Source organism: Armigeres subalbatus, chromosome 2 (genome assembly GCF_024139115.2).
Source record: "Armigeres subalbatus isolate Guangzhou_Male chromosome 2, GZ_Asu_2, whole genome shotgun sequence".
Classification (NCBI taxonomy): Eukaryota; Metazoa; Arthropoda; class Insecta; order Diptera; family Culicidae; genus Armigeres; species Armigeres subalbatus.
Window position 1 is genome coordinate 111,374,345 of NC_085140.1, and position 24,783 is coordinate 111,399,127.

A 24,783-nucleotide genomic window follows, 5' to 3' on the forward strand; every position below is an offset into this window, starting at 1 on the left:
TGACTGGCCGCCGAAGAAAATCGGCTGCTTCCCCCCAAAGTCTATAAATGGCGTCGGGAGCGGGAGGTGCTGCCAGTGCAGGATCCGGTGGTAGCAGCGGAAGCAGCAGTAGTGGAAGTCTCGCCAGAGATGATTCCAAATGGTATTTTACGGCGGAACAGCTGGACAAATCGCCCAGCCGCAAACAGGGCATGGACGCCGATCAGGAGCTGATGTACAGACAGCGAGCGGCGAACCTGATCCAGGACATGGGACAACGGCTGCAAGTGTAAGATTTTTTTTCGTTTACTTGTATTATTTCATAAGATTGTGCAAAACGCTACCCTTAATGAAAATATCGATTTTTTTTTATACAAAAAAGGGAGACATTTCTAGGGCAAAGGGACGAGTATACAATTACCCCTGCACTCCTCCTGGAGCATGCCTACCCAGTGGAAAAATAAAATAAAACGCATTTCACATTGCATATATAGTTGGACGCGATATTGCGATGCTAGCATTATTGGCGTTTTTTTTGCGGTGGCAAGACCGAGGAAAAATGTTCTCATTTTACATACCTACCTACACGACGACGCTTTTAATATCATAACTACGTAGATCATTAAACAAATTTTGATCTTTCACTAGCTTTGACGGATTAATCATTTCACAGTGAAGTCAATATGCTTTACACTTTTGTAATGTTTTTCGATTGCGTTTCTTTTACATTTTCGTTTATATTACCATAGTGTGTTTATCAGAAATATTTTGAAATAATTTTGGAGAATAATTTGTTTTAAAATCTAATTACTGAGTTCTTCAGTTTTGAATTGTCGTTTGTGAGTACGAGTATCATCAGTAATCTAAAGTGGGGGCAGCAGGCACTATGCCCAAATGTTTGTCGATTTCTTCTCATGCCACTGCGAGAGGGCCAAAGCCAAAGCGATCGTGTGCCGCTAGAAGCGCACTAGCCCAATCCAAAGCCCACCGAGCGCCTGTTTTTTTTTTTAAAGATTCCGCTCACAACATCTTGTGTTTCTCATGTTAGGGTCGTCTAATCATCGTCCGAGTGGCAGCGAGAGGCTCTAAGCAAAACTGTGTAGCAGGTGCTCCGGAAATTTAAGTAAAGATATTACGATGAATTTCCTGAGACAATTTCGAAGACTTTTTCAAAGATATTCCGAAGAATTTCCCGAGTAAGTTTCGGATAGTTTCCTGAGAAAATTTTGAAGAGTTTTTCAATAGGTTTTTGGAAAATTTCCGAGGGAATTTAGAAGCGTTTCCCGAATAAATTACAAAGAGTTAATTCCAAAGGCTCTACAACGAAATTTTGAACAGTTTTTCGAGGAAATTTGAAAGCGTTTCTCTAATCCTCGGTATGACCTAGAGCGGCTGAAGCAATCGGATGTTGCCACTACATACGCGCAGCATCTCGAAGCAACATTATCAGAAGATGGTGAGTTCGATGGGGCATATCTTGAGGACTGCTGGAGTGCCTTTAAAGCAGCCATTAAGGACGCAGCGAGAAGCGGGTATCAGGTACGGGACGCAGCGGAGAGCGAACGATCATCAAATTGGGCCCGAATAAGCTGACAATCTGCTTTCACAGACTGATAGTTAGAATCTGAACATGTACCGGTGGAGTGGAAGGAAGGGATCATATGCCCCATCTACAATAAAGGCGACAAGCTGAGAACTTTCGTGCATTTAGGCGCCTACACAGCGATATCTCAGATCATCTTCCATCGTCTGTCACCAGTAGTGAATGAGGTCGTTGGAAGTTATCAAGGCGGCTTTGATGAAGACCACTCGACTTGACTTTCGTGTCTGTTGTTCAATATAGCGCTAGAAGGTGCCAGGCGGAGAGCCGGGTATAACAGCTAGAGTAACGATTTTCAACAGATCCAGTCAATTTGTTTGTTTCGCGTCGGCCGAACATTTGAACAGAACACCTGCCACACCTGTAGGCGACGTAAGTTGGACTAGTTGTGTATGCGTCGAAGACAAAGTACATGCTAGTGGGCTGAGCCGAGCGCGACAAGGAAGCAGTGCTACGATAGATGGGGAATGGGGATACTTTCGAGGTGGTCTATGAATTCATCTACCTTGGATCCCTCCCTTGTCAACGGTTGATAATAATATCAGTCGTGAAATACGAAAGCATATCAGAGGAAGATGGGCTTGCTCCAGAAGAAAGCGCGGTCAAAAAAGATCATCCGCATCAAATGTATCATGAATAAAATGCAGGGTGGTACTCTACGGACATGAAACTTGGACCATGATCGAAGAGGATTTGCAACCACTCGAAGTATTCGGTATGCTTAGGACGATCTTTGGTTGAGTTTGTGTGGTGGCGAAGGTTGAACCACGAGCATGCCCAACTCTACGCCAAACTCATTATTCAGAAGGCGGCAAAAGCGATGCGCATGTCATGCTAAAAAAATGCCGGACGGCAACCGTGCAAAATATGATGTTTGCTTCCCATCTAGAAGGCGAGGATCGCAGTGAGCTAGTCCAGATTGAAAACGATTGGCCGCGCGTTGGTTGCAACCGAGAATGGATAGATGTGGCCTCGAACCGTGTATTGTGGCCTCAAATTGTTGATTCAATGTTATCTGTTTAGGGGTTGTACACTAATTACGTAAGCACTTATGGAGACAGGGAAGGTTTGACATTTTCTTACGTTCGATATAAATAAAATATGATTTGTATGGGAAAAATCTTACATGGGCGGAGAGGGGGTTGAAAAACCCAGAAAATTTGCTTACGTAATTATTGTACAGCCCCTTAAATGTAAGCAAAATAAATGAACGAATGTTGTTGCACTCATGTTTGTGTTCCTATAATATGAAGTTACACATTTTTGAATAATGAAAACACCCTCAAACACAATGTGTAAATTTTTTAGCTTAGCTCCCATACTTACAGTAAACATACGGTAACTGCAATAGTTTTATATTTATCAGTCCGACAAACATCAAAGCGATCTCAGACTCCATGATTGACAGATATCTACAAAATTGCCCTCAGGTTTTCCAAATCAGGACATTAGCTTCCGCGCCTTACGTGTAAACATGAAAAAATATCTGTTTTGGCAGTTTCCTTATTGTCGTCCCCTCAACTATCAATCAGTCGCAATCCAACCAAATGTTTAGATCTTTGTGATTTATAATTTTTTTTTTCATGTAAAATATTCTAAAATTTGGCCACCAGATGCTTTCATCCAAATTGGTGCAATAATAGAAAAATAAAAGATTCAAAGCCATATTTTGACCTATCCTATGAACATGTGGGAGAATAATTCCCTATCAATGCACAAATATGAATTAATCCACTGTAAACCGAATTTCCAATTCTTTTCAATATGTATTTAGGATAAAAAGTAGAGAAATATTTTTTTTCTACTGACATCAAGTAGTTTGATTTGACCGTTTGATTTGGTTTGAACGCGATTGATTAACAACGTTCGTAGACTTGAATAAAGGTGCTGCCCGAATAAATTTCCTATCAAGCAAAATCCTGAACAATACCTTCTCGGGTACTTTTTCAAAACGGCGTATGTCGCAAATTGTAAACAAACCCGTTTTCAACAGCATAAGGCATCAAATTCATCTAAAAATGTGTATATCTTCAAAGCTACATGAAAATGTGTTTTTAAAAATGTAAATCAGTTTTTAGCAAAACGGTGTAACATCATTGTTGAAAATATTGCACATACACCGCTTAGCATAAAATGTACTTTGGAAAGTTTTTTCGAACAACTAAATAGTTTAAAACGTGCGTCTGCTTGTACTTTTTCATCACTGATTTCAAAATTAAGCATGTTGCTTGAATATTCTGATTTTCGTTAAAAAAACATTTTACGTTGTTTTTCTGCAGCAAAAAATGTTGTTACGTCGTGTTGTAAGTGTTGCAATTTTTTTGTCGCATGTGCGTGAAACGTTTCAACTTGACGCAACATTTCGACGTATCAACAATGCAGCGTACGGAGCAGCGTAACATTTCGACGAAAGTAGCATGACCTCGGTCATGCTGACGTATCAAAACGACGTATGTGATTTATCTGTTGCAGAACGTTGTTTATCAAAATAACTGAAATGTTCACACGCAGTGCAGATTTCAAAAATTTTTGTTTTTCAAAGATTTTTGTTTATCAAAATAACTGAAATGTTCACACGCAGTGCAGATTTCAGGGTCAGTGACGATGAACCTTTTCAATTTTTTTTTTTTTTTTTTTTTTTTCAAAGATTTTTGTTTATCAAAATAACTGAAATGTTCACACGCAGTGCAGATTTCAGGGTCAGTGACGATGAACCTTTTCATAATTAATGTATCGTTGAGGTGTATTCAATTGCCATAAAAATGATTAGTTTCTAAATAAGAATAAAAATAAAATCTGAAAACTTCCAAGCTCATTTTCTCAGCTTGATCAAAATGTTTTGAAAAAGTTCCCGAGCCTTATTACAAATGCGGGATGTGGTGAAGAGCTTGAGTTGAACTTCGCTCTGGGGCATCCCCTTTTACATTTTGTTATTTGCGTATTGCTGGCAATAATGATTTACGTCGGTCGCTAAATAACCAAATAGTACGTTAGAAGAGATCGATAAAGCATGTAGCTTTCTTTTTGCTGCAATGAGTATATAAAATTCTTATCAGAAGGTTCAGGGTGTTAATCTGGATATGTGGTCTTCGAAAGATTCTGATTCTTCTGTTGATTGTCGGCGAGGTATGCTGACACCAAGTGCTCGAACGGAGTGGGAATTCGAAGACTATCCCAAAGCAGAATTGAGTCACAGCAGCGGTGGTGGTCAACTGTTTGAAAGAGATAGCTCCAGATGGTATTTTACGGCAAAACAATTGGATAACTCACCCAGTCGCAAACAGGGCATGGATGTCAATGAGGAACTGACGAACAGACAGCAAGCGGCAACCCTGATCAAGGACATGGGGTGGCGGTTGAAACTGTAAGAATTCTTGCGCGAGAAACGCTTGGGTGAAATCTAGCATTGTCGAAAATATCGATTGTTTATCATTATTATTATTTTTTGGTGGGCAGGAACGGGTAAAGACTTGCCCTCTGCTTTATTTCACAATGCTAACGGTTTATTGCGACGTTCGCCTTTAGTGTATGTACGTGTGTATTTGCTTTTTTCATTCGACCGGAGAAAGCATGTCCATTCGCAGTTCGCAGGCAGTCATCATAACTTCTTATCAGCGCTTTCATGAATGTGCACGATGAATCGGTTTCTCCAGGGGGGATTGTTTACATTGTTCAGCATTATCATGAATGCATGAATCATCATAATACAGATTGGATACCCACTGTTCTGTTGTAAACAACATTATTGGTGGCTTGGTTTTTCGTATCTATATACCTATTTTATTTAAGTTTTAATTCATGTTCCATTTGTTTTAAACTCAGTGAGGTGACGGTCATTTCCCACGTAAAATCAAGCGTAAAATGAATGCCGTGGTAGCCTTCGAAAAATTTAGGTTTAAAATTTTTTGACAAAAAGTCCAACTATGAATCCTTTTAAGATCAAAAATGAATAAAATCGTTTTGTATTATATGGATTCACGTGTAAAGTTGTGAACAAATGCAGATAACACTTTTGCAGACGTAAAATAACATCTTTACTTGAATATTTCACAGATTGTTTACCAGGTGAGAGCCAAGTCTGCTATTTTTTTTTCGGGCTCATATTTAGGAATGCGGTATACTGCCGTGAATCGCATAGCTGTCCCATCTTCGCTGGGTTTCCTATTCATATGGGACAAATATGCGATTCACGGCAGTATAGCAAACTGTCGGAAATTATGTAAGACGAATCTCCACATCTGTTAATCGGAGTATATGTACATATGGTAGGGCGCTCAGAATGATATTACATATTCTATTTTGAGATCGAATAACACTATGTATTGTAATATTTAATGAATAGCAAACATCTACTCTACATTTATGGATAGATAGGCAAATACCCCTTAAAATCTTTACATTTCATTATTACCAAAGAATCATCATATTACATTTCCTCACTTTTTGTGCAGATGTTTGTTTTTACCAATACAACTTTTTGTTATTTTTCAAACAAAAAATCTTATGAAATACAAAATAGTCATGACTACTAGAAATCCATAGTATTATACACACTTTTCAATATCACTCGTCCTATATAAGTCCCAACTATAACAGTCATTCATTTGTGGCTGTTTACTAAACGCCTATGCTGGATATTTAATAATGTACACAAAAAAACATATCTTACCATTCTGTATAAAATCTTGGCATACACAGATTCTGCAAGCTGTATGCTTTTGTACAAATATTGTATAAAATAAATAGAGAATTGTAAGCAGAACATAAAATATTCTTTTTCATGAAACAACTTCGACCCGAGTTATGACAATGAGAAATGTCTCATTCATTCATAAAAACTCCTCGATAAGGAAATCCCCGAAATTGCTAGATAAATAATACATATGGCGATGGGAATTTCTTATTTTTTCTCAGAATTTGGTTGTTTAGCAATACGTAAATATTGAGTTGTTGAGTAATATTGAGTAATCAACAGATTTATTTATTTATTATCAGACTAAGGCCGGAGTGCACGAAAGTCTTCTCCATTCAGCTCAGTCAATGGCTGCACGTAGTCTACGGAGGATCCACAAATCGTCATTCACTTAATCGATCCACCTTGCTCGCTCTACACCTCGTTTTCTTGTTCCCGTCAAGAACCATTTTCACCGGATTACTGTCCGGCATTCTGGCTACGTCCCTGGCCCACCGCAATCTTCCGCTTTTTCTGTGTGAACGATGGAAGCTCCCAGTGCGCGTTGGTCCTCCACGATCATCGTCGAGGTCTCGTGTCCGTAGAGAACTACCAGTCTAATAAGCGTTCTGTAGATAGTCAGTTTGTTACGGCGGCGAACTCTGTTCGATCGGAGCGTTTTGCGGAGTCCAAAGTACGTACGATTTACTGCCATAATGCGTCTCCAAATTTCTCTGCTGGTATCGTTATCGGAGGTCACCAATGAGTCCATGTAAATACACGAATTCTTCAACCATCTCGATTTTGTCACCACCAATACAAACTCGTGGAGAGTGGCATGCGTTGTCCTCTCTTTAGCCTCTTCCTATCATGTACTCCGTTATTGACGTGTTGATGACTAGTCCAATCTGTTTAGCTTCGTTTTTCAGTCTGATGTAGGTTTCCTCCATCCTCTCAAAGTTACGTGCCATAATATTAGTGTCGTTGGCGAAGCCAAATAGCTGGACGGACTTATTTATTGAAAATGGTACCACTCGTGTTAATCCCTGCTCTTCGTATTACCCCTACCAAAGCAATGTTGAATAGCAGACACGAAAGACTATCACCTTGCCGTAACCCTCTGCGTGTTTTGAAGGGACTCGAGAATGTCCCTGAAACCCGAACTACGCACATCACTCGATCCATCGTCGCTTTGATCAACCGTGTCAGTTTAACCGGAAATCCGTTTTTGTGCATTAGCTGCCATAGCTGGTCCCGATCGATTGTATCATATGCGGCTTTAAAGTTGATAGATAGGCACGTTGTATTCACGGCATTTCTACAATACTTGACGTATGGCAAACACCTGGTCTGTGGTAGTAGAACGTTCAACCATAAATAGCGCCCCACGCCCCAAACCATGGCACTGTCCCACGAACTCTCTTGCGATTGGTATTAGTTGGCGGCATAACATTTGGGAGAGCACTTTGTAGGCGGCGGTCAGCAATGTGATTGCGCGGTAGTTGCTACAATCCAACTTATCGCCCTTTTTGTAGATGGGACACCTTCCATCCACTCCTGCGGCAGAACCTCATCCTCCCAAACCTTGTTAATTACCCAGTGCAGCGCTCTAGCCAGTGCCTCGCCACCGTGTTTAAACAGCTCTCCTGGTAGTTGGTTAATTACAGGGGATTTGTTGCTCTTCAACTGGCTGATCTCCTCCTGGATTTCCTGGAGATTCGGAACCGGAAGTCGTATGTCCGTGCGCGTGCTCCCAGGTTCCTTACCATACCGCCACCATTGTCTGCCACATCGCCATTCAGGTGATCTTCGTAGTGCTGCCGCCATCTTTGGATCACCTCACCTTCGTAAGAAGGTTCCCGTTTATGTCCTTCCTTAGACATATCGGGCGGTGACACGTGACTCTTACGTGAACGGTGTAGCACATTTTACTGATTTTCGACATATTTCCAATTAATCAAAAACCTTTTTTATATTTTTTTAAAACTATTAAAAATAAATCGTAAAATGCAGCATAGGAGTCATTTTCTAGTCTCATAAACCTTCCGAAAGCAAAGTAAATCTGAAAAGTTTGGATTCGGATGATTTTCCCTGCAGATTCAGAAAACGTAAATCATAGATAATCCTAAACAGAATTCGCAAACTTCTTAAATTATAGGTAAGGCCGGATAGGGAGGCCCTCCCTCGCGTATCAACCAAGGGTCTCAAAAAATAGTTTCATCTTTAAAACATTATTTTTCTTCAAAGAACATAAATATTAGGATAAAAAATCAATTAAAAGATCCAAAACACTACGAAGACACTAGGATGTGATGGTGGGTAAAATCCTTTGAAGGTCCGAGCCTGAGTTGGCAATCGGCCCGCTTCAATCCTGGATAGTCTTCTGCGCTGTTCTCCGGAGGTTATTTGTTGCTGTTCCTACAGAACGGGAATTTAGTTCAAGAGTGCCGTTTAGAGAATCCTAAATTTTTTCACCTTCCTCTACTATTTCGGTTGATCCTTGTGGGTCGTTTGCAACTTTACGTGAAAGGACAGAACGCCGATTATTAGTGGAGGGTCAACTTAAATTTAATAAATTTCATTGCTATTGACACAATAAATCTTGATCTTTACAGCCATAACGCCCCCACATCATAGTTTTTCATTTTGAGTGGGTTTTTGGGATGCCGACAACCGACCACCTTTTTCGAAACGGCCTAAAATAAACGCTTAACAAAATTGGTAATACATAATTGTTTTCCAATACATAGATGAAATAAAACAAATCCACTCCACTAGTTATTAGCTTATGCCTATATGCTTCCATTGGTATGCAAATATCACCACATTGTGCAATTGGACGAAGCAAAAGGGGGCCGACAATTGACCACCTTCCCCTACCTACTTGATAAACGAAACGTAAAAAAATATGCTTTGGCTTAGAGTAGTATAAAAATTGAAACCACACTTTTTCAATCTATTCTTGGTGGAACATTCGCCACTTTTATCTATTTAGTGTTGTTCAATTTCTTCTGATTCGGTTCTGATTCAGTTGCCGTCCGTAAACATTTTTACGCTCACTAAATTTTTCTACGCAGGTAAGTATGTAATCACGAGAACCGTCCGTTTCTACCACTACGATAAATATAAAGAAAATTTTCAAAAACATTTGAAACAAATTAAACATTTAATTTGTACACGTTCGTTTATAGACTTGAGTTGAAATCCCTGAGTATAACACAGCACAGAGTAAGTTTTTTTTTAAGCTTAAATACTGTGTACTGCATATATGAGCATGAGCATGATGACTGTGCATTTCTTAGTTGCAGGGCTGGTAGCTATGAATGCCGTTCAAAATAGTGACTTTAGTGACCAACGATGACGGAAAAGTGACCAAATAGTGATTTTCAATTACAGAAAAAGTGACCAAATAGAGACTTTTGCAAAAGTTTTGGACCGGGTATAGAGCTACAAATTACATTAGCATTGTTACAATTTCATTTTGAATTACTTATCTAGAATGTTATCAGAAATCAAGAAAAGGCAAACACAACAATAGCATGAGGATTACTGTTACTGGCCACGCCCATCATCATTATAAGGAGGGAAAGGATGGAAGCAAGATGCCAGTAACTGCGACACTCTCAGAAGTACCACGGAGTTGGATATTGAGGATGGTATTCGTTGGGTCAGCCAGAAGCTAGCAATGTGACCATGGTACCTCATATTAATTAACATACCACGAGAAGGTATCTGCCCGGCGTCACGGGAACGGGTAGTGAGTTACAAGTTGTGTCACAAAATTATTTTGATAATTACAACAACATTTGTTGATTAATATGAGCTCGAAGTTTTCTGTATAACAGCCAAAGAATGATATAAAACGATATATTTGATTCCTAGACGGTGAACTATTTGGACTCAAAAAGCTTATAAATGTTTGGCAGCGCCGTTTGTTTTAAAAATATGAAGTAAAATTATGATTTTTTTTAAATATGATTTTGCCGGTTTTTAAACCATGGGGTTAACAAATTAAAATGAAGTTCTTAAGATTTTGAACTCGACTTGGCATTCTGAGGATTTTTTTTATAAACCAATAAAACCATGGTCTCTTATTAATTAATTTTAATTTTAATTTCTAAATGGCAAACTTTAGTATTAAAGGTAATTGAAAATGGGTAAAATCTGGATTTTCTTTCGGCCTTTCGGCGTTGCTCTCTAGATTGATTTCAGTTCGAGCTTGATAGCTTTCTTCAGAAATCATGAAAACGTTGTATTTTGATAATTTTCCAACTATTCCATCAATTACCCAACTCTTAGTATATACCGTCGTGCGGGGCTTCTTTTGATAAATCAGGGGCTACTTTGGACATTTTAAAACAAGAATTATAACGAAAATTACTATAAAATTGTCATTATCACCAATCGGGTGTCTTGTTGATGGTTGGATGGTAACTTTCTGTTTCAAATTTGGTATTTTTTCCGTTTATTTTTTTCAAAAAATCAAAAATCCAAAGTAGCCCCCGGAATCAAAAGAAGCCCCGCACGATGGTAGTAGAAGCACAAGTACTAGAACGCTAGTGGCGCTGTAGTCATTAAAATTATTTTGCCAAATTATGCTTTAACAAACTTTTTGGCCATAATTTATGCATCGTGTTTGGTTTCATCATCAACATCGATTTGACACTTGTAGTACCAGTACTTTGGCTGCCAGGTCGAAGTAACCTGGATGTTAGTCACGCGAACAGGAACGACATTAGCAATCTTATAATTTTGAATCAACTGTATATATAAACACAGCAGACCACAAGACGAATCTTTTAGTGAGAAACCCGCACAAATCGGTCAACCCGTTCGTTAGTTATATTGCCTCAAAGGAAATATAAACTCATTTTTAGGAGAAGATTTCAAAAATCCGACCAATTCATTCACATCTACAGTCTACACTTGGGTATCCATTCTTAATTTTTGGGTATCCATTCTTAATTTTTGGGTATCCATTCTTAATTGTTAATAAACAGAATCTTTTTATAAAAATATGATATTTCTGAAATAATTTCAATCAAAAAAAATTTGAATTCAGTGGCTTGTGCCAGAATTATTTCTGACATAACTTGCATAACTTCCGACATAATTTTTTTCGGAGACTTATCTCGAAGGTTCGCAAGGCAGATTTAACAATCATAAACGGATTTAACAATAATTTACCAACCATAATGTACTTTCCGTCATCGACGCCCTTATCGCTCATTATTCTCCCTGACGTTAAGAAACATAAAAAATCATTATCATGTGATGAAACTACGGCTGTTCACTATCTTTGTCACCGGAAAGTATTAACGCTCACCAACAGACGTGGTTCTGGTTCCAATACTCCTCAATTCTGTACTCTTTACTTGAGGTAAGCCTTTCGCATTTTAACAAATTAAATTCGTGAAGAAAAAGATCATAGTTGACACGAATCTTAAATAACCTCACGATTTGCACAACACACTTGGAATTTCTTTAGTGCATATTTCCGAAATTTAATATATTACTACCAGATTCACATTTGGTTGATAATAATAGGTACAAATGATTTATATTTCGAATTTTGTTACAACAGGCAATGCAAAAAAAGTGACCGTTTTCCGAAAAATAGTGACTTTTGGATGCAAATAGTGACTTTTTAGTGACTAGACTCAAAATAGTGACCAAGTCACTAAAAAGTGACTTGCTACCAGGCCTGTAGTTGCTACTCGGTGATTGACCAGAACAATTGCAATTGCACAAGGAACCAATAGATGGAAGCATGGGATTTGCACTCCAACCTAAATGTGCACATTCCGAGAGCTCTAGTATTTTAAATGGTCGGATTTTCGGAGAACTGGTATCAGGTATTTTCGCAGAAATACTCTCCGGATAATTACATTACCTCCTTAGGAATTTTCATAAGGATTCTATGAGAAATTTAATAAATATATTCATACAGCCTAAAGGGGCCCTCCTTAGCCGTGCGGTAAGACGCGCGGCTACAAAGCAAGACCATGCTGAGGGTGGCTGGGTTCGATTCCCGGTGCCGGTCTAGGCAATTTTCGGATTGGAAATTGTCTCGACTTCCTTGGGCATAAAAGTAGCATCGTGCTAGCCTCATGATATACGAATGCAAAAATGGTAACCTGTCTTAGAAACCTCGCAGTTAATAACTGTGGAAGTGCTTAATGAACACTAAGCTGCGAGGCGGCTCTGTCCCAGTGTGGGGATGTAATGCCAATAAGAAGAAGAAGATACAGCCTAAAGAGGATTTCTGCAGAATTGATAATTCGAAAAATTGTAAAGAAATATTTGGAGGAATTTCCGCGGAAATTCTTGGAACTGGAGGAATTACTGTTCAAAATGCGCAGGAATGCCGCCTTTAATTTAAGAAAGAATTCCCGGAAGGTTGTCCACAGGAATGTCTGCAGAAATTTCCAAAGCGATTTCCACAGGAATTCATGGAGGGAATTCCGAATGTATTTCCGGAAGAATTTTTGCAGAGATTCCCAGAGAAATTTCCGTAAGAATTCACGTTGCGATTCTTGTAGCGAGGATCACAGGAATTTCTGTAAAAAATCTTAAATACTTGCGCCTTGAATTTAACGAAGGATTTTTCGGGAGTTTTTCCACAAGAAGTCAGCAATCAATTTCTGCAGGAATTTCCAAAGCGATTTCCGCAGGGATTAATGAAGGTTTTGAAGGTTAGACACATGAATGGAATTTCTAAATTTTTTTCGCAGTTTGTTTTTGACGAATTCACTTGACTTTATGGCAAAATTTCCGAATGAATTTTTGCATGAATTCCCAGTGGAACTTTTTCAAGAATATCCGGAGGAATTTGCACACTGAGAATCCTGAGTTTGAGGCGTCAATTCATTCTAAAAAATCATAGGTATATTTTCGGAAAAATCAGCAGTATTTTTTTTTCGGGAATTTTGCAGGATAGTTTGCGTAAACTCCAGTGAAATTTAGTCCGGAATTTGTGCGGTAAGTCCTCTATCAATTCTTGTGGCAAGTTCCTCTATAAGGTCAGAGAAATTCTGCCAATTGACATTTTAAGCGCCAATTTCTCCTATTTTTTCGGAAGTAATCCCTGTGTCGTTACTTACAAGAATTTCAGCAAAATTCTCCGAAAATATCTGCGAAAAATCCTGCACAAATTCATCATTCGTGCGGAGATTCTTGGATCTGTTATATTGACGCTTAAAATGGTAATTGGCGGAATTGCCTGCATGAACTCATGGAAAAACTTGCCACAAAAACTTTCCGCGCAAATTCTGAAATGGAGTTTACTGGAGTTGTGACCTGAACATTCCTTGTATATCAATGCATCTTATATAGTTCTAAAATTTCACTGACAATAACGGAATAAAACAAGCTAAAATCATCATCTTGTCTTAAAACCGGTGCTTATTGAAATAGTTTTGGCTGTCTGTCTGTCCATCTAGAAGGGTTGTTACATTAACTCTGTTTTTGACGTAGGACTACGTCTGTGTTTTCTATATTGGAGTACACTTTACGATTGCGAAAATCGGGGACCGTCACGAAAATATGATAGACTTTAAACTTCAATATCTCAGCCGTTTCTCGATGGATTTTCAATTTTTTTTGGCCATTCGATCAAGGATGAGTCAACGCTTCTTTGTATTTATTTGAAAATATTGATTTTTAACTATTTATTATCGATAATTGATAAAAAGTTTGGAAATAGGTCAACCAACCAATCACGTACATGCATCACTAGCACAGACATCAAAAATCAATCACTTGCGGGTTTGGATCTAATCCTCAGTTTGAACAAGGTTTCACGCAGAGCAGACGCATCAAAGCGATCGCTGCGGAGCTGACACAGCATCACGGAGGCGCTAATAACATTTTCAAAAGAAATCCTTCGCATTGGTGGTGGTGCTCGATGTGTTGCTGCAGATCATTCAACCTCAACGAACCAGCATTTCATATGAAGAAAGGGTTGATCATAAAAATAGCACTGTGGCGATCCCGCACCGCCAGTGCCGATGCTGAAAATTTATTACAAATTGTGGTGTCAGCTAGTTGGAAAGGAACATTGGGAAAAGAAAATTGGTTCTTCTCAGGACCAACATTTTATGAAAAGAAAGAGTTAATTGCGAAAATTGACTGTTTCGGAGGCTTTGAGTTTGGCGTGGTAGCTTGGTTGCTATTAGTGATTCCATCCGTTCAAATTAATTGCATCATCTCTCTCCGCCGCGCTATCACATTTGCTAGTTATGACTGAGTTTTGCACTTTGAAAAAAATGTATCTCAGATAGTCGGATCAACCTTCTTTTGTATAAAATGGCTTTTGTATAAAATCAACGAAGACGCCACCTCAGTGGAAACTATCTACATCAACCACCCATCGGTGAACGCCACTCGGACATACAAATGCCGAAAGATAATGTTTTGTAATATGAAGAAACTTCGTCTTGAGTCAAGTTTCTGTTGTCATTCCTCGCAACAATACGCATCTTAGATAAACAACATCTCATAACCAAATTCAGAATCTTGCGAGAAAATTTCATTGGATTTTCAGAATTTGTCATCCTCCGAACGGTCCGTTGTCTGCGGAATCCCGATCGAAATGGCTCGCGCGCGCCGGAAAGCAGCTTTCTTATATCTAATGAAGTAATTCCATTAGCCCCGCCCCTTCATTAATCGTTATGAGTGCACATTATATTTACACCTATATCAGATCACAAAGGGGCGGGCTAACGGGCTTAATTTATTGAATACAAGAAAGCTCCGATTATGCTTATTTTTCCTATATTCCAGACATTTTTGAGCATAATGTCTTCTAGGATTCTGATGATATCCACTGAAAGATAGACGAGTGGCTTCAGTAGCGATCCGGCCGATGAGTCGTTTCTTTTCCACGGCTGGTTCATCCAACTGGGAACTATTTTCAGTTTCTTGATTCGGTTGACCTCCGAGCAGTTTGCACAATGCTAATAAATTTACACAAATTATGATGAAAAATACCCTCCATTTCGTATAGCTACGTAGTCCTACGTCACCTTAGCGTACAATCCGATTGGGCTGCACCTTTGAGTTTTTTTAGACCTATTTCCAATTTGGTACAAACATGTGTAAGGATGAAGTTTAAAATCATATTTAAAATCAGTTACATTATAATTATAAACCCCTGCACCTAGCGGTGTTGGTGCCAAAAAAAAAAATATGAATTAGTTTTTTTAGCGTGTTTTGCGCATAAAAAATAGTGTTTTGGTCATAACTTAATAGCAAACAATGGAATAGGATTCCCCGTCGAATGGACATTTTTCGGACAATGTTAAGTTTCAAAAAGTGTCTTCAAAATTTTGTACACATATACACACATACATACTAGGGCTAGATTATATTATTGTATGTACGAACTTTCTTCTGGAAGGAGATTCTCTTTTCATCCCGTGGATTCGCATAAGTGATTCTGCTTATGGAACCACCCCACCCATTTTTGGCCCTTCATACAGGAGTTTGATGAAATACAAACAATAGTATAATCATGATCAAATCGTTTGTCAGATATGGCCAGTGCTATCGGCAGGTGCCTTGCTACAATAGATGGTAGTATCATCATCATCATCATATACACACATACAGACATTATCTCAGTTCGTTGAGCTGAGTAGAATGGTATATAACACTATGGGTTTCCGGGCATCCTATCAAAATTTCGTTTTTGGAGTAATCTTACAGCTTTTCGGTACAACTTTGTTGTACGAGAAAGGAGAAGACGTGCAGTAAACTGTGGTAACCAAGATTAATATTTCACGTGTATTTGTTTAAAAATCTAGTCCTGGGTCTTGCGGAAATGGCGTGATTTGTATTTTAGTCGGTCAGGAAAATGTACACCGAAAAAATTCTTTATATTGAATATATTTGTCGCACACATAAATTTTTGCAATTTGGCGACCCAAATATATGCAACTTGTACCCACACATAAATTCAATAACTGCATATTAGAGACCACACATACATTTTATTTGATTATAGATTATATTTGTACTTCGCGTGGAGAGTGGTTATGTGTGCACTAATTAGAATCATGAATTAAATTAATGGATTTTTGCCAATAAAAATGTGTGGAATTTTTGTAGTGTATCAGGATCTCCGTAACAACCGTGAATCTAAAACAAAACATAAAAACCCAAATCAATCCACCTAGCGTTGGTGGTGCCTTTCTCGGGCATTGAAAAAATAAGAAAAACACATAAGAGAGGTCAAAATAGCACTTTAGGGGGATATATTTTACTTTTACCATCAATTCATATGCATTTGCGGTTATTTAAATGCATTGCTGTAATCTTTGAAAAAAAAATCGTTTTTGAAGTTTTTTTTTTCAATCAATAACTTTGGAACGCAATGACCGATCGGGCCAATTTTTAATAGGAAACAACTAGACTACTAACAATCCGCGTCGACTGCAACTTGTTGCGAGCAAATCGAATAATGCTAAGTACCAAAAAGTGTGTCTCATATTTTTGTACACACATTCACACACACACACATACAGACATCACCTCAATGCGTCGAGCTGAGTTGATTGGTATATAACACTATGGGTCTTCGAGCCTTCTATCAAAAGTTCGGATTTGGAGTGACCCTATAGCCTTTACGTATACTTTGTATACGAGAAAGGCAAAAAGTGCGGCACATGTGAACCGGCCTGAAGAATAGGCTTTGTCCAAGATCGAGAAAATGTTAGATCAAACTTCAAAAAACAACATTTTCTTGATTTTTTGTTTTGAGTTTTTGAAAAAGAGGCTTTTGTGTTTTTGGAAAAGTTGACCTTGAATAAACTTGAATCTTTTTTTACACGGGGAATGCGTTCCGTGTAAAACAGTTTCCAGTTATAAAATCGAAACTTGAAGAATCGATTAAGGACCAGCCTCCTGGAATCTAAAACTAAATGTACTCGCGTTTTCAAGGGCACCCCATTCAAAATAGAAGCTATGCACAACTGTCATTTTTATTATTCCACGCGTGCTGCGAGGCAGCAAAACTGGAATAATAAAAATGACAATTGTACGTGGCTTTCGTTTTGAATGGGGTGCCCTTGATAACGCGAGTGCATTTAGTTTTGGATTCCGGGAGGCCTTGCGAATAAAAAAAATGACGGGAAAGGTCAATTGAGAGAGAATTCTGCATATTCTGATATAGATCTTAAAACTTTTATAGAGCCACACAGTTAAATACACCTTTTTGGGATATGGGAAATCATTGCAGCATAACAAAATTTCAAAGGAAAACTAAATTTCAGTTTTGGCGTACATTGACCACACCACACCGTACATTACACCAATATAAATCAGTTTCATTTGACCAACATGCAAACTGGAGTGACTAATTATTGTTAAAAAGTGACCCATATATGAGGAGCCAGAGTACAAGCACTTTTAATAGCAGATGGGAAAGCTGCAACCAACCACATGGGTGAGGCGATATCCAGATAGTTTACGAATGAGTTCTACACTACTGTACACTTCATAGTTGCTACTCCGTGATTTGCCAGAACAATCGTAATTGCAAAGGGAACTAATGGGTGGGGCTTGGGATTTGCTTTCGAACCTCAATGTGCACAGCCCAAAAGCCCCAGCATTTTTAAATGATCAATATAGCGCTGGCCACATCCTTACGTTCTATCAGAGATGAAAAGGAATGGAAGATGCAGTCACTTGCCAACTGCAAGCCGAGTATACTTCTGCACTTGCAACGAGTTCACGCGGATTTTTTTGGTATTTGGGGGTCAAGTTCTATTTTTGATGTTGGAAGTTTTGTCAATAACTCCATAACGCAATGGCCGATCGAGCCAATTTTCAATAGGAAATAGGAAACAAACCCTTGCTGATCACTATTGAAAATAATCACGATCAGTCATTGCGTTTAAAAGTTATGAAGAAAATTGTGTATCAAACTATATTCGATTGATTGGTTGATTCACTATATAGCGTTTGCAAAAGCCGTAAGGTAGGCAATTATTTTCATTATGTATCACATGATGGCGAAACCAAACGATTGAATCGAGAAAGACATTATAACCGCTAGGTGGATTTATCTGGGTTTTTCAAACTATATTTACTAATACTGATTTCTTATAAGAAAACCTCAATTTTTACCATCTTTTGTTAATTTATCTGTATTTCATAGCGGGCTTGGTAGTCATATGGCTACTGCTTCTGCCTCATACGCAGGAGGTCGTGGGTTCAATCCTAGGTCCGTTCCATTCTCCTACTTTGTATCTTTCTCTATATTTCTCATGTTTTAGCAATCGCTAGAACTAGAAATGGACTCTCATACCGTTTCCATCTCAATTCCCATACCTTTAACTTGAATATTCGAACAGTAATCTGCTAGAATTGGAAATGAACTATAAAGTGCGTTTCCAAACATCCAATTAGAAATTCCATCAGTTGCTTTCTCCTATCTATCACATTGGCAGCTCGTTAACCAAGACGGACCTCTGCCTCTCGAACCTAACCCAAAAATTCCAACAAATTCCGCATGAACTTGTGGCAAGTGCAGAGGTATATTCGGCTTGCAGTGGGCGAGTGATTGCATCATCATTTCCTCTCCCTTCCCTACATTGACTTGCATTCTGACGTGGCAGGCGCCAGTATGACCTAACAAATGAGATCACCAGTACTTGTACATTGAAGATGTGAGCTAGTCCCAAGCAAACATCTGTTGGTTCCCTGTGCAAGAACAGCTGCTCTGGTCATAATGGAGTAGCAACTACGAGCAGTCAATCAATCTCAAGCTCAAGCTCTTTTGTTAATTTATCTGTATTTCAAATGCGTTTCATTTTTATAAAATTTATTCAGTGTCGAATCTTTTTTTGGACAGGGGTGTTATTTAGAGAGGAGGCAAAATGGCGGTAAAATTAAGGGGTGCTAATCTTGCCGTCGGTGGCGATCTTGCTCCGTCCTCCCCTAATGAAGAATATTAAATGCTGCACCTAATTCATATTGTAATGATTCATATCTAACTCCCTCTTATCTTCTATCAATTTACAGGTCGCAACTGTGCATCAACACGGCGATTGTATATATGCATCGTTTCTACGCATTTCATTCCTTTACACAATTTCACCGCAATAGCATAGCTGCTGCCGCCCTGTTCCTAGCTGCTAAGGTAATTGTTTCACCAAGAAAGCTTTATGAGAAAACATCTAATGATTTACTTCTTCTTCCTAGGTTGAGGAACAACCACGAAAGCTCGAGCATATTATCAAAGTGGTTCACATATGTCTGGGTATGGAAGCACCCGATCCACTGAAGGAAAACTACGCCGAGCAGGCTCAGGATTTAGTGTTCAACGAGAATGTGCTGCTGCAAACACTAGGCTTCGATGTTGCCATCGACCATCCGCACACGCACGTCGTTAAAACGTGCCATTTAGTCAAAGGTTGGGAAAATCTGAATGCATCAGTATGCGAGCTGGCGCAACTATTAATTTATGTTTCATTCTAGCTTCCAAGGATCTGGCGCAGACGTCCTACTTTATGGCTTCTAATAGGTGAGGGACCCGGATGATTGTTTATCTGTTTACGATATAAAGTTATATGAAATGAAATCTATATGAAATTATTATTTGTTACAGTTTGCACCTGACAACTATGTGTTTGCAATATAAACCGACTGTGGTCGCTTGTTTTTGTATACATTTAGCGTGTAAATGGTCGCGTTGGGAGGTCAGTATAACCCCTCTTCTGTTAAATAAATTGATGCTGTTTTTGTTACCTAACAAGAGTCTACTTTCTTGCCCATGCACAATTGTATCACTCAGATCCCACAATCGAATGAAGGCCGCCACTGGTTTCATTATGTGGACAAATCCGTCACGTTAGACCTGCTCAAACAGCTGACAGACGAGTTCCTTCACATCTTCGATCGGTGTCCAACGCGGTTGAAGAGCAAAATGAAATCGATACGCGCCGATCAGCCACAAGCGGTAGGTTTCCTCGCTTTCTTGCTACCAAACAACCCAACAGTTGATTTAAACATAAATCTTGCTCACAGGATGACTCGAGTCGGCGAAGTTCTTCTGCAATGCCGAGCTCCTCGTCGTCGGCCATACCGCGTGGCATTGACGACGCTGGTTCGTCCTCTAGTCATCATCGGTCATCGTCTCATTCGCACTCTAAGCAGAGCTCTTCAAGTGGTGAGTTTTGCAGTAGACTAGTTTGTTTGTATTGTTGTTTTGGATGGAATCATTTCGTAGATAACATTATGTAGTGTCTATTATAACTTCATCAATTACTTATAATATGGAATTGTCAATGCCCATGATCGGCACTTTTATCGAGAATGTCAAGCAAATTTCCTAAACCGGGCCTTGATTCGAACCCAGCCACCTATTGCCATAGTGCTTTTTTCGGTATTTTTCGTGTAAACTCCAAACAAATCTTGAATGATAGCCATATTTTGACCGTCACGTGCCAAAAACTTTCTCTATAGACAAATTCTAGCGTTAAGTTTGTAATATGTCGGATTCCTCACGACGATATATGATCTATCTAGTAGAATTGCACACGACTGTATAAGAGCAAATCAAATCACCTTCTTTTTGACAGTGAATAAAATATCAAATTCCATACTGATACTCTTTCCTTCCCCTTCATACGGAAGCTTGGCAGAAGGAAGGTCATGAGATTTATTGCGTCACCAAAATTGCCCTCCGCTCGCTTCTATATGAAAAAATCTTCATGGCTTCCGTATCATAACGGATCTATCAAATCTGTACGTTCGCCTCTAATTCTATCATGAACATAAGACTGGCCCAGCTTAGTAAATAAGGGAGAAAAAAGATTGTCGAATTCTAAAGTGCACCCCCAGAATTATGCTGTTGGTGGTACATAACATCAATCTTTGAAAATTTCAGCTTAATTGATTGTTGCCTGGCGCATTTGATTTATATAGGAAAAAAACTGCTTCAATCTTTAGTTCTAGAATTCGGTTTGGAAAGCCTGATTGCGTCCAAATTTGCAACACTAGCACTGCTTATGATCGCATTTCAGTCCCATCCCAACTTTGCAAACCGCACGGCCACGAAGCCCACAAATAGAATAAATCAGCCGAAATCTAAGCAAAAATTCATAAAACATAATACAATGTTCTGTGGAAGCTATCGTTTCTTCAATTCTGGGCTGAATCGGGGTTTCCAATCAAAACGAAAGAGTTAATAGAGATGCATTTTCTTGTATATTTTGTCTGAACCCCCCATACAAACTAAAAATCAAATGCGGCAGCTTATGCCACAAGCGATTGCCTGATTTAGAGATAGTTTGTCTCTTATCACAATTCTGGAGAGAATTCGAAAGCTTTTTGTCTAATGAACATTAGGGTGGCTCAAAAAACACTTTTTCAAATTTTTTGATGGGCCGCCTTCTTTATTTGGTTCTATATTTGATGTCCTAATGCTGTGGACAAAATTTCAGCCAAATCGGTCAACGTTTGGGCGGTGCTAAACTCGTTGGAAGTTTATATGGAAAAATGTATGCAGAAATGTATCAGGGCATCAAATAGAAGCGAATAAAAGCGCGGCCCATCGAAAAAATTAAAAAAAGTTTTTCCCATACTAATTTGAGCCACCCTAATGAACATGTACGTCTATATTTTGAAAATAGTACTAGCATTTCCATATCATTACAAGCACAGACAAACAGAGAGCTTTCGGTTGATTTATTACAGTGATCCTCAAAGTGCGGCCCTTTAAGCCTTTTCCTGCGGCCCGCGAAGAATTTCTAAGAATACACTACATGTGGCCCATTGATAAGCATTATACGACAGGAAACGTTTTGTATCATTCCCAATATTTTGTTGTACACGGGAATCTGTCAAGTTCTCATCATTATGATGTTGAAGCTTGATTCAGGTTATGTAGGTCGACAGTAAATATATTTCGATGTTATCGCCCGGGTTATAATAGAAGCAAATTGGTATTTAATCGCAGATTTAAAGGAAGTACAGGTTGAACTTCAGGTAAAAATAATGTCAAACACTGCTCCGCAATAAGAATGCTTTTATTTTTCAAAATAGGTAAGGTTTTAGCAAAATTTAACTGATACTTTGCTCAGTATTTCAAACAAATTCCTAATCGGACTCTATTCAAAGTTTCAAACGAATTCCGAAAAAAAATCTGTTTGAAATTCCGAGCGGATTCTGTTCAGAGTCCCGAACGGATTCTGTTTAGAATTGCAAACGAATTCTGTTCAGAATATCGAACGAATTTTGCTCAGAAGCTTGAGTGAATGCTTCTTAGAATCTCGAGCGGATACTGCCAAAAATAGCATATGGGATTTTTCCAGAACCCTCCGTTATTTGTTACGACAAGTTATAGTGCACAATAAACCAATAAACCATAGAAAACATAAGATCGAAACTACAGAATCGATCGACATATGGTCATATGGGAAAACCGCTTAAAATATGTTCTTCCAACTGAGCCAAAAAGATGCTTTGGAGAAGTTTTTTGTTAAGTCCGCTACTGCAAAAAGGGTACTGAAGACTAAAAGTCAGCTACGACGATAAAACCTGTAGAATGAAATGTCCTTACAAGTACACTTTTTTTGAAAAAGATTCACAGGAATAAATATTTACTTCATATATTTATAATGTTTTGTAATATGCAATTTGAACCGAAACAACAGCTCGAAATTTCTGTGCGGCCCTTGATAGTAGGCATGTTGGGGACCACTGATTTATTAGGAGCTGGATTGTGTAATTTTGGATTTATTGATCGAATCGCATCAGCTGAAAAGTATATAAAAGTTTATTTAATCATCTTACAATGTTCTGCAAAATTGTTCTGTAACATACCAACTACCCTTTTTGCAATTCTGAGTTCAATCGAGCAATCAGAACCAATTTCCAGATCAAATGAGTGACGGACGTGTATTTTTTCATATATTTTGGCTGAAATCCCCATACAAATTTCAAATCAAATGCGCCAGCTTATACAACAATCGATTGAGCTGAAATTTTGAGAATGATTTTCTCACCAAAAGACACAATCCTGGGCGGTGCCACGTGTAATTCGACAACTTTTTGTTTCCTGGGCCACTCTACTGGTGATCTCTGATATCGATACCAGCAGATACATTCAGAGACGCGTGATGGCAGGAACTCGTACGTACAAAACGCTCCGATCGAATAGAGTTCGTCGCCGTACCAAACTGACTATCTACAAAACGCTTATTAGACGGGTAGTTCTCTACGGACACGAGACCTGGACGATGCTCGTGGAGGATCCACACTCTCTTGGGGTTTTTGAAAGGGAAAGTGTTGCGTACAATCTACGGTGGGGTGCAGACGGTATATGGCAGCTGCGAATGAACCACGAGTTGCAACAACTGTTGGTAGAACCATTTATCGTTCCCACCGCGAAAATCGGAAGACTGCGGTGGACCGGGCACGTAGCCAGAATGTCAAACAGTAATCCGGTGAAAATGGTTCTCGACAACGATCCGACGGGAACAAGAAGGCGTGGTGCATAGCGAGCAAGGTGGATCGATCAAGTGGAGGACGACTTGCGAACCCTCCGCAGACTGCGTGATTGGGGACGTACAGCCATGGACCGAGCTGAATGGAGAATACTATGCACGGCACAGGCCACTCCGGCCTTAGTCTGAAAAAAAAAATAAAAAAGTTGAAGGGACGAGGTATCCATAACTGGCGGTCTGTACTCCGTTGATGGCGACTTGTCCTGGTTACGGAAGTCCATGAATATGATATGAATCATTTAATCAAAACATTTTCTTTTTTTATACTTTTGCCTTCTCTCTGCTTTAGACCTTAAATAAATTGTATGTAATCAATAAATTTTCTCCACTAACTTTGCAAAATTTAAACTGCGCTCCTTTCATACAAGTGACACAAAAATCTATGCACAGAAAATGGCATGATATTGGCCTCACAAGTTAGAAGCCAAAAAACATTTTTTCGTGGAAAAAAATTCATTACTAAGAGGCCATGTACTAATTACGTAAAAGCTAGGAGAGAAGGGTCTCGCATTTTCTTACGCTCCATACATATCAGTGCTGCGTTTTGAATGATCAGCGTTTGCTGGCAGGCTTTCTTTCTCTTCCTTGGCATTACGTCCACTAAAAGGACATTGCCGGCTTGCAGCTACTTATATGGCTCTATCACCTCTATGTTCCAACTGGCTTGCAGTTTAATGTTCTCTTTAAGCACTTCCAAGGGTTCATAGAGTGATTAAATTGAAAGGTGCAAGATGGTAGGAAGCAGAACATTTGGTAATACCGAGTATGTGCTTGTGCTTTGTGTGGTCAATAAATAAAAGCTTGTCTGTGGGTGTTTTCGAGAAGTATGCAGAACGATCACACAATCATCGAAAATTTGTTCTGCGTTGTGCGGCTTGGAAATTGCGAGAGAAATCCATTAAATTTTTCAGGAAATCTTCCAGAAAGTTCATGAAAATCCGTTAACAATTGCAGTAATAAAGACGCCGACGGTTAAATTGGCTTTCTGATAAACGCCTTTGAAAATGATTTCCGGCTCA

The 24,783-nt window shown here is 38.9% G+C and overlaps 1 protein-coding gene across 1 annotated transcript in view; it reads left to right on the forward strand.

Annotated features, from left to right (window-relative positions):
- Positions 1 to 47: 47 nt before the first annotated feature.
- Positions 48 to 24,783, forward strand: part of LOC134210664 (cyclin-T) — a 49,021-nt gene continuing 24,285 nt past the window's right edge. The window contains exons 1-7 of the mRNA XM_062686842.1: positions 48 to 268; positions 19,278 to 19,395; positions 19,458 to 19,668; positions 19,734 to 19,779; positions 19,864 to 19,954; positions 20,050 to 20,214; positions 20,283 to 20,424. Of these exons, the coding sequence (XP_062542826.1) occupies positions 48 to 268; positions 19,278 to 19,395; positions 19,458 to 19,668; positions 19,734 to 19,779; positions 19,864 to 19,954; positions 20,050 to 20,214; positions 20,283 to 20,424 (994 nt within the window). The remainder of the gene's footprint in view (positions 269 to 19,277; positions 19,396 to 19,457; positions 19,669 to 19,733; positions 19,780 to 19,863; positions 19,955 to 20,049; positions 20,215 to 20,282; positions 20,425 to 24,783) is intronic.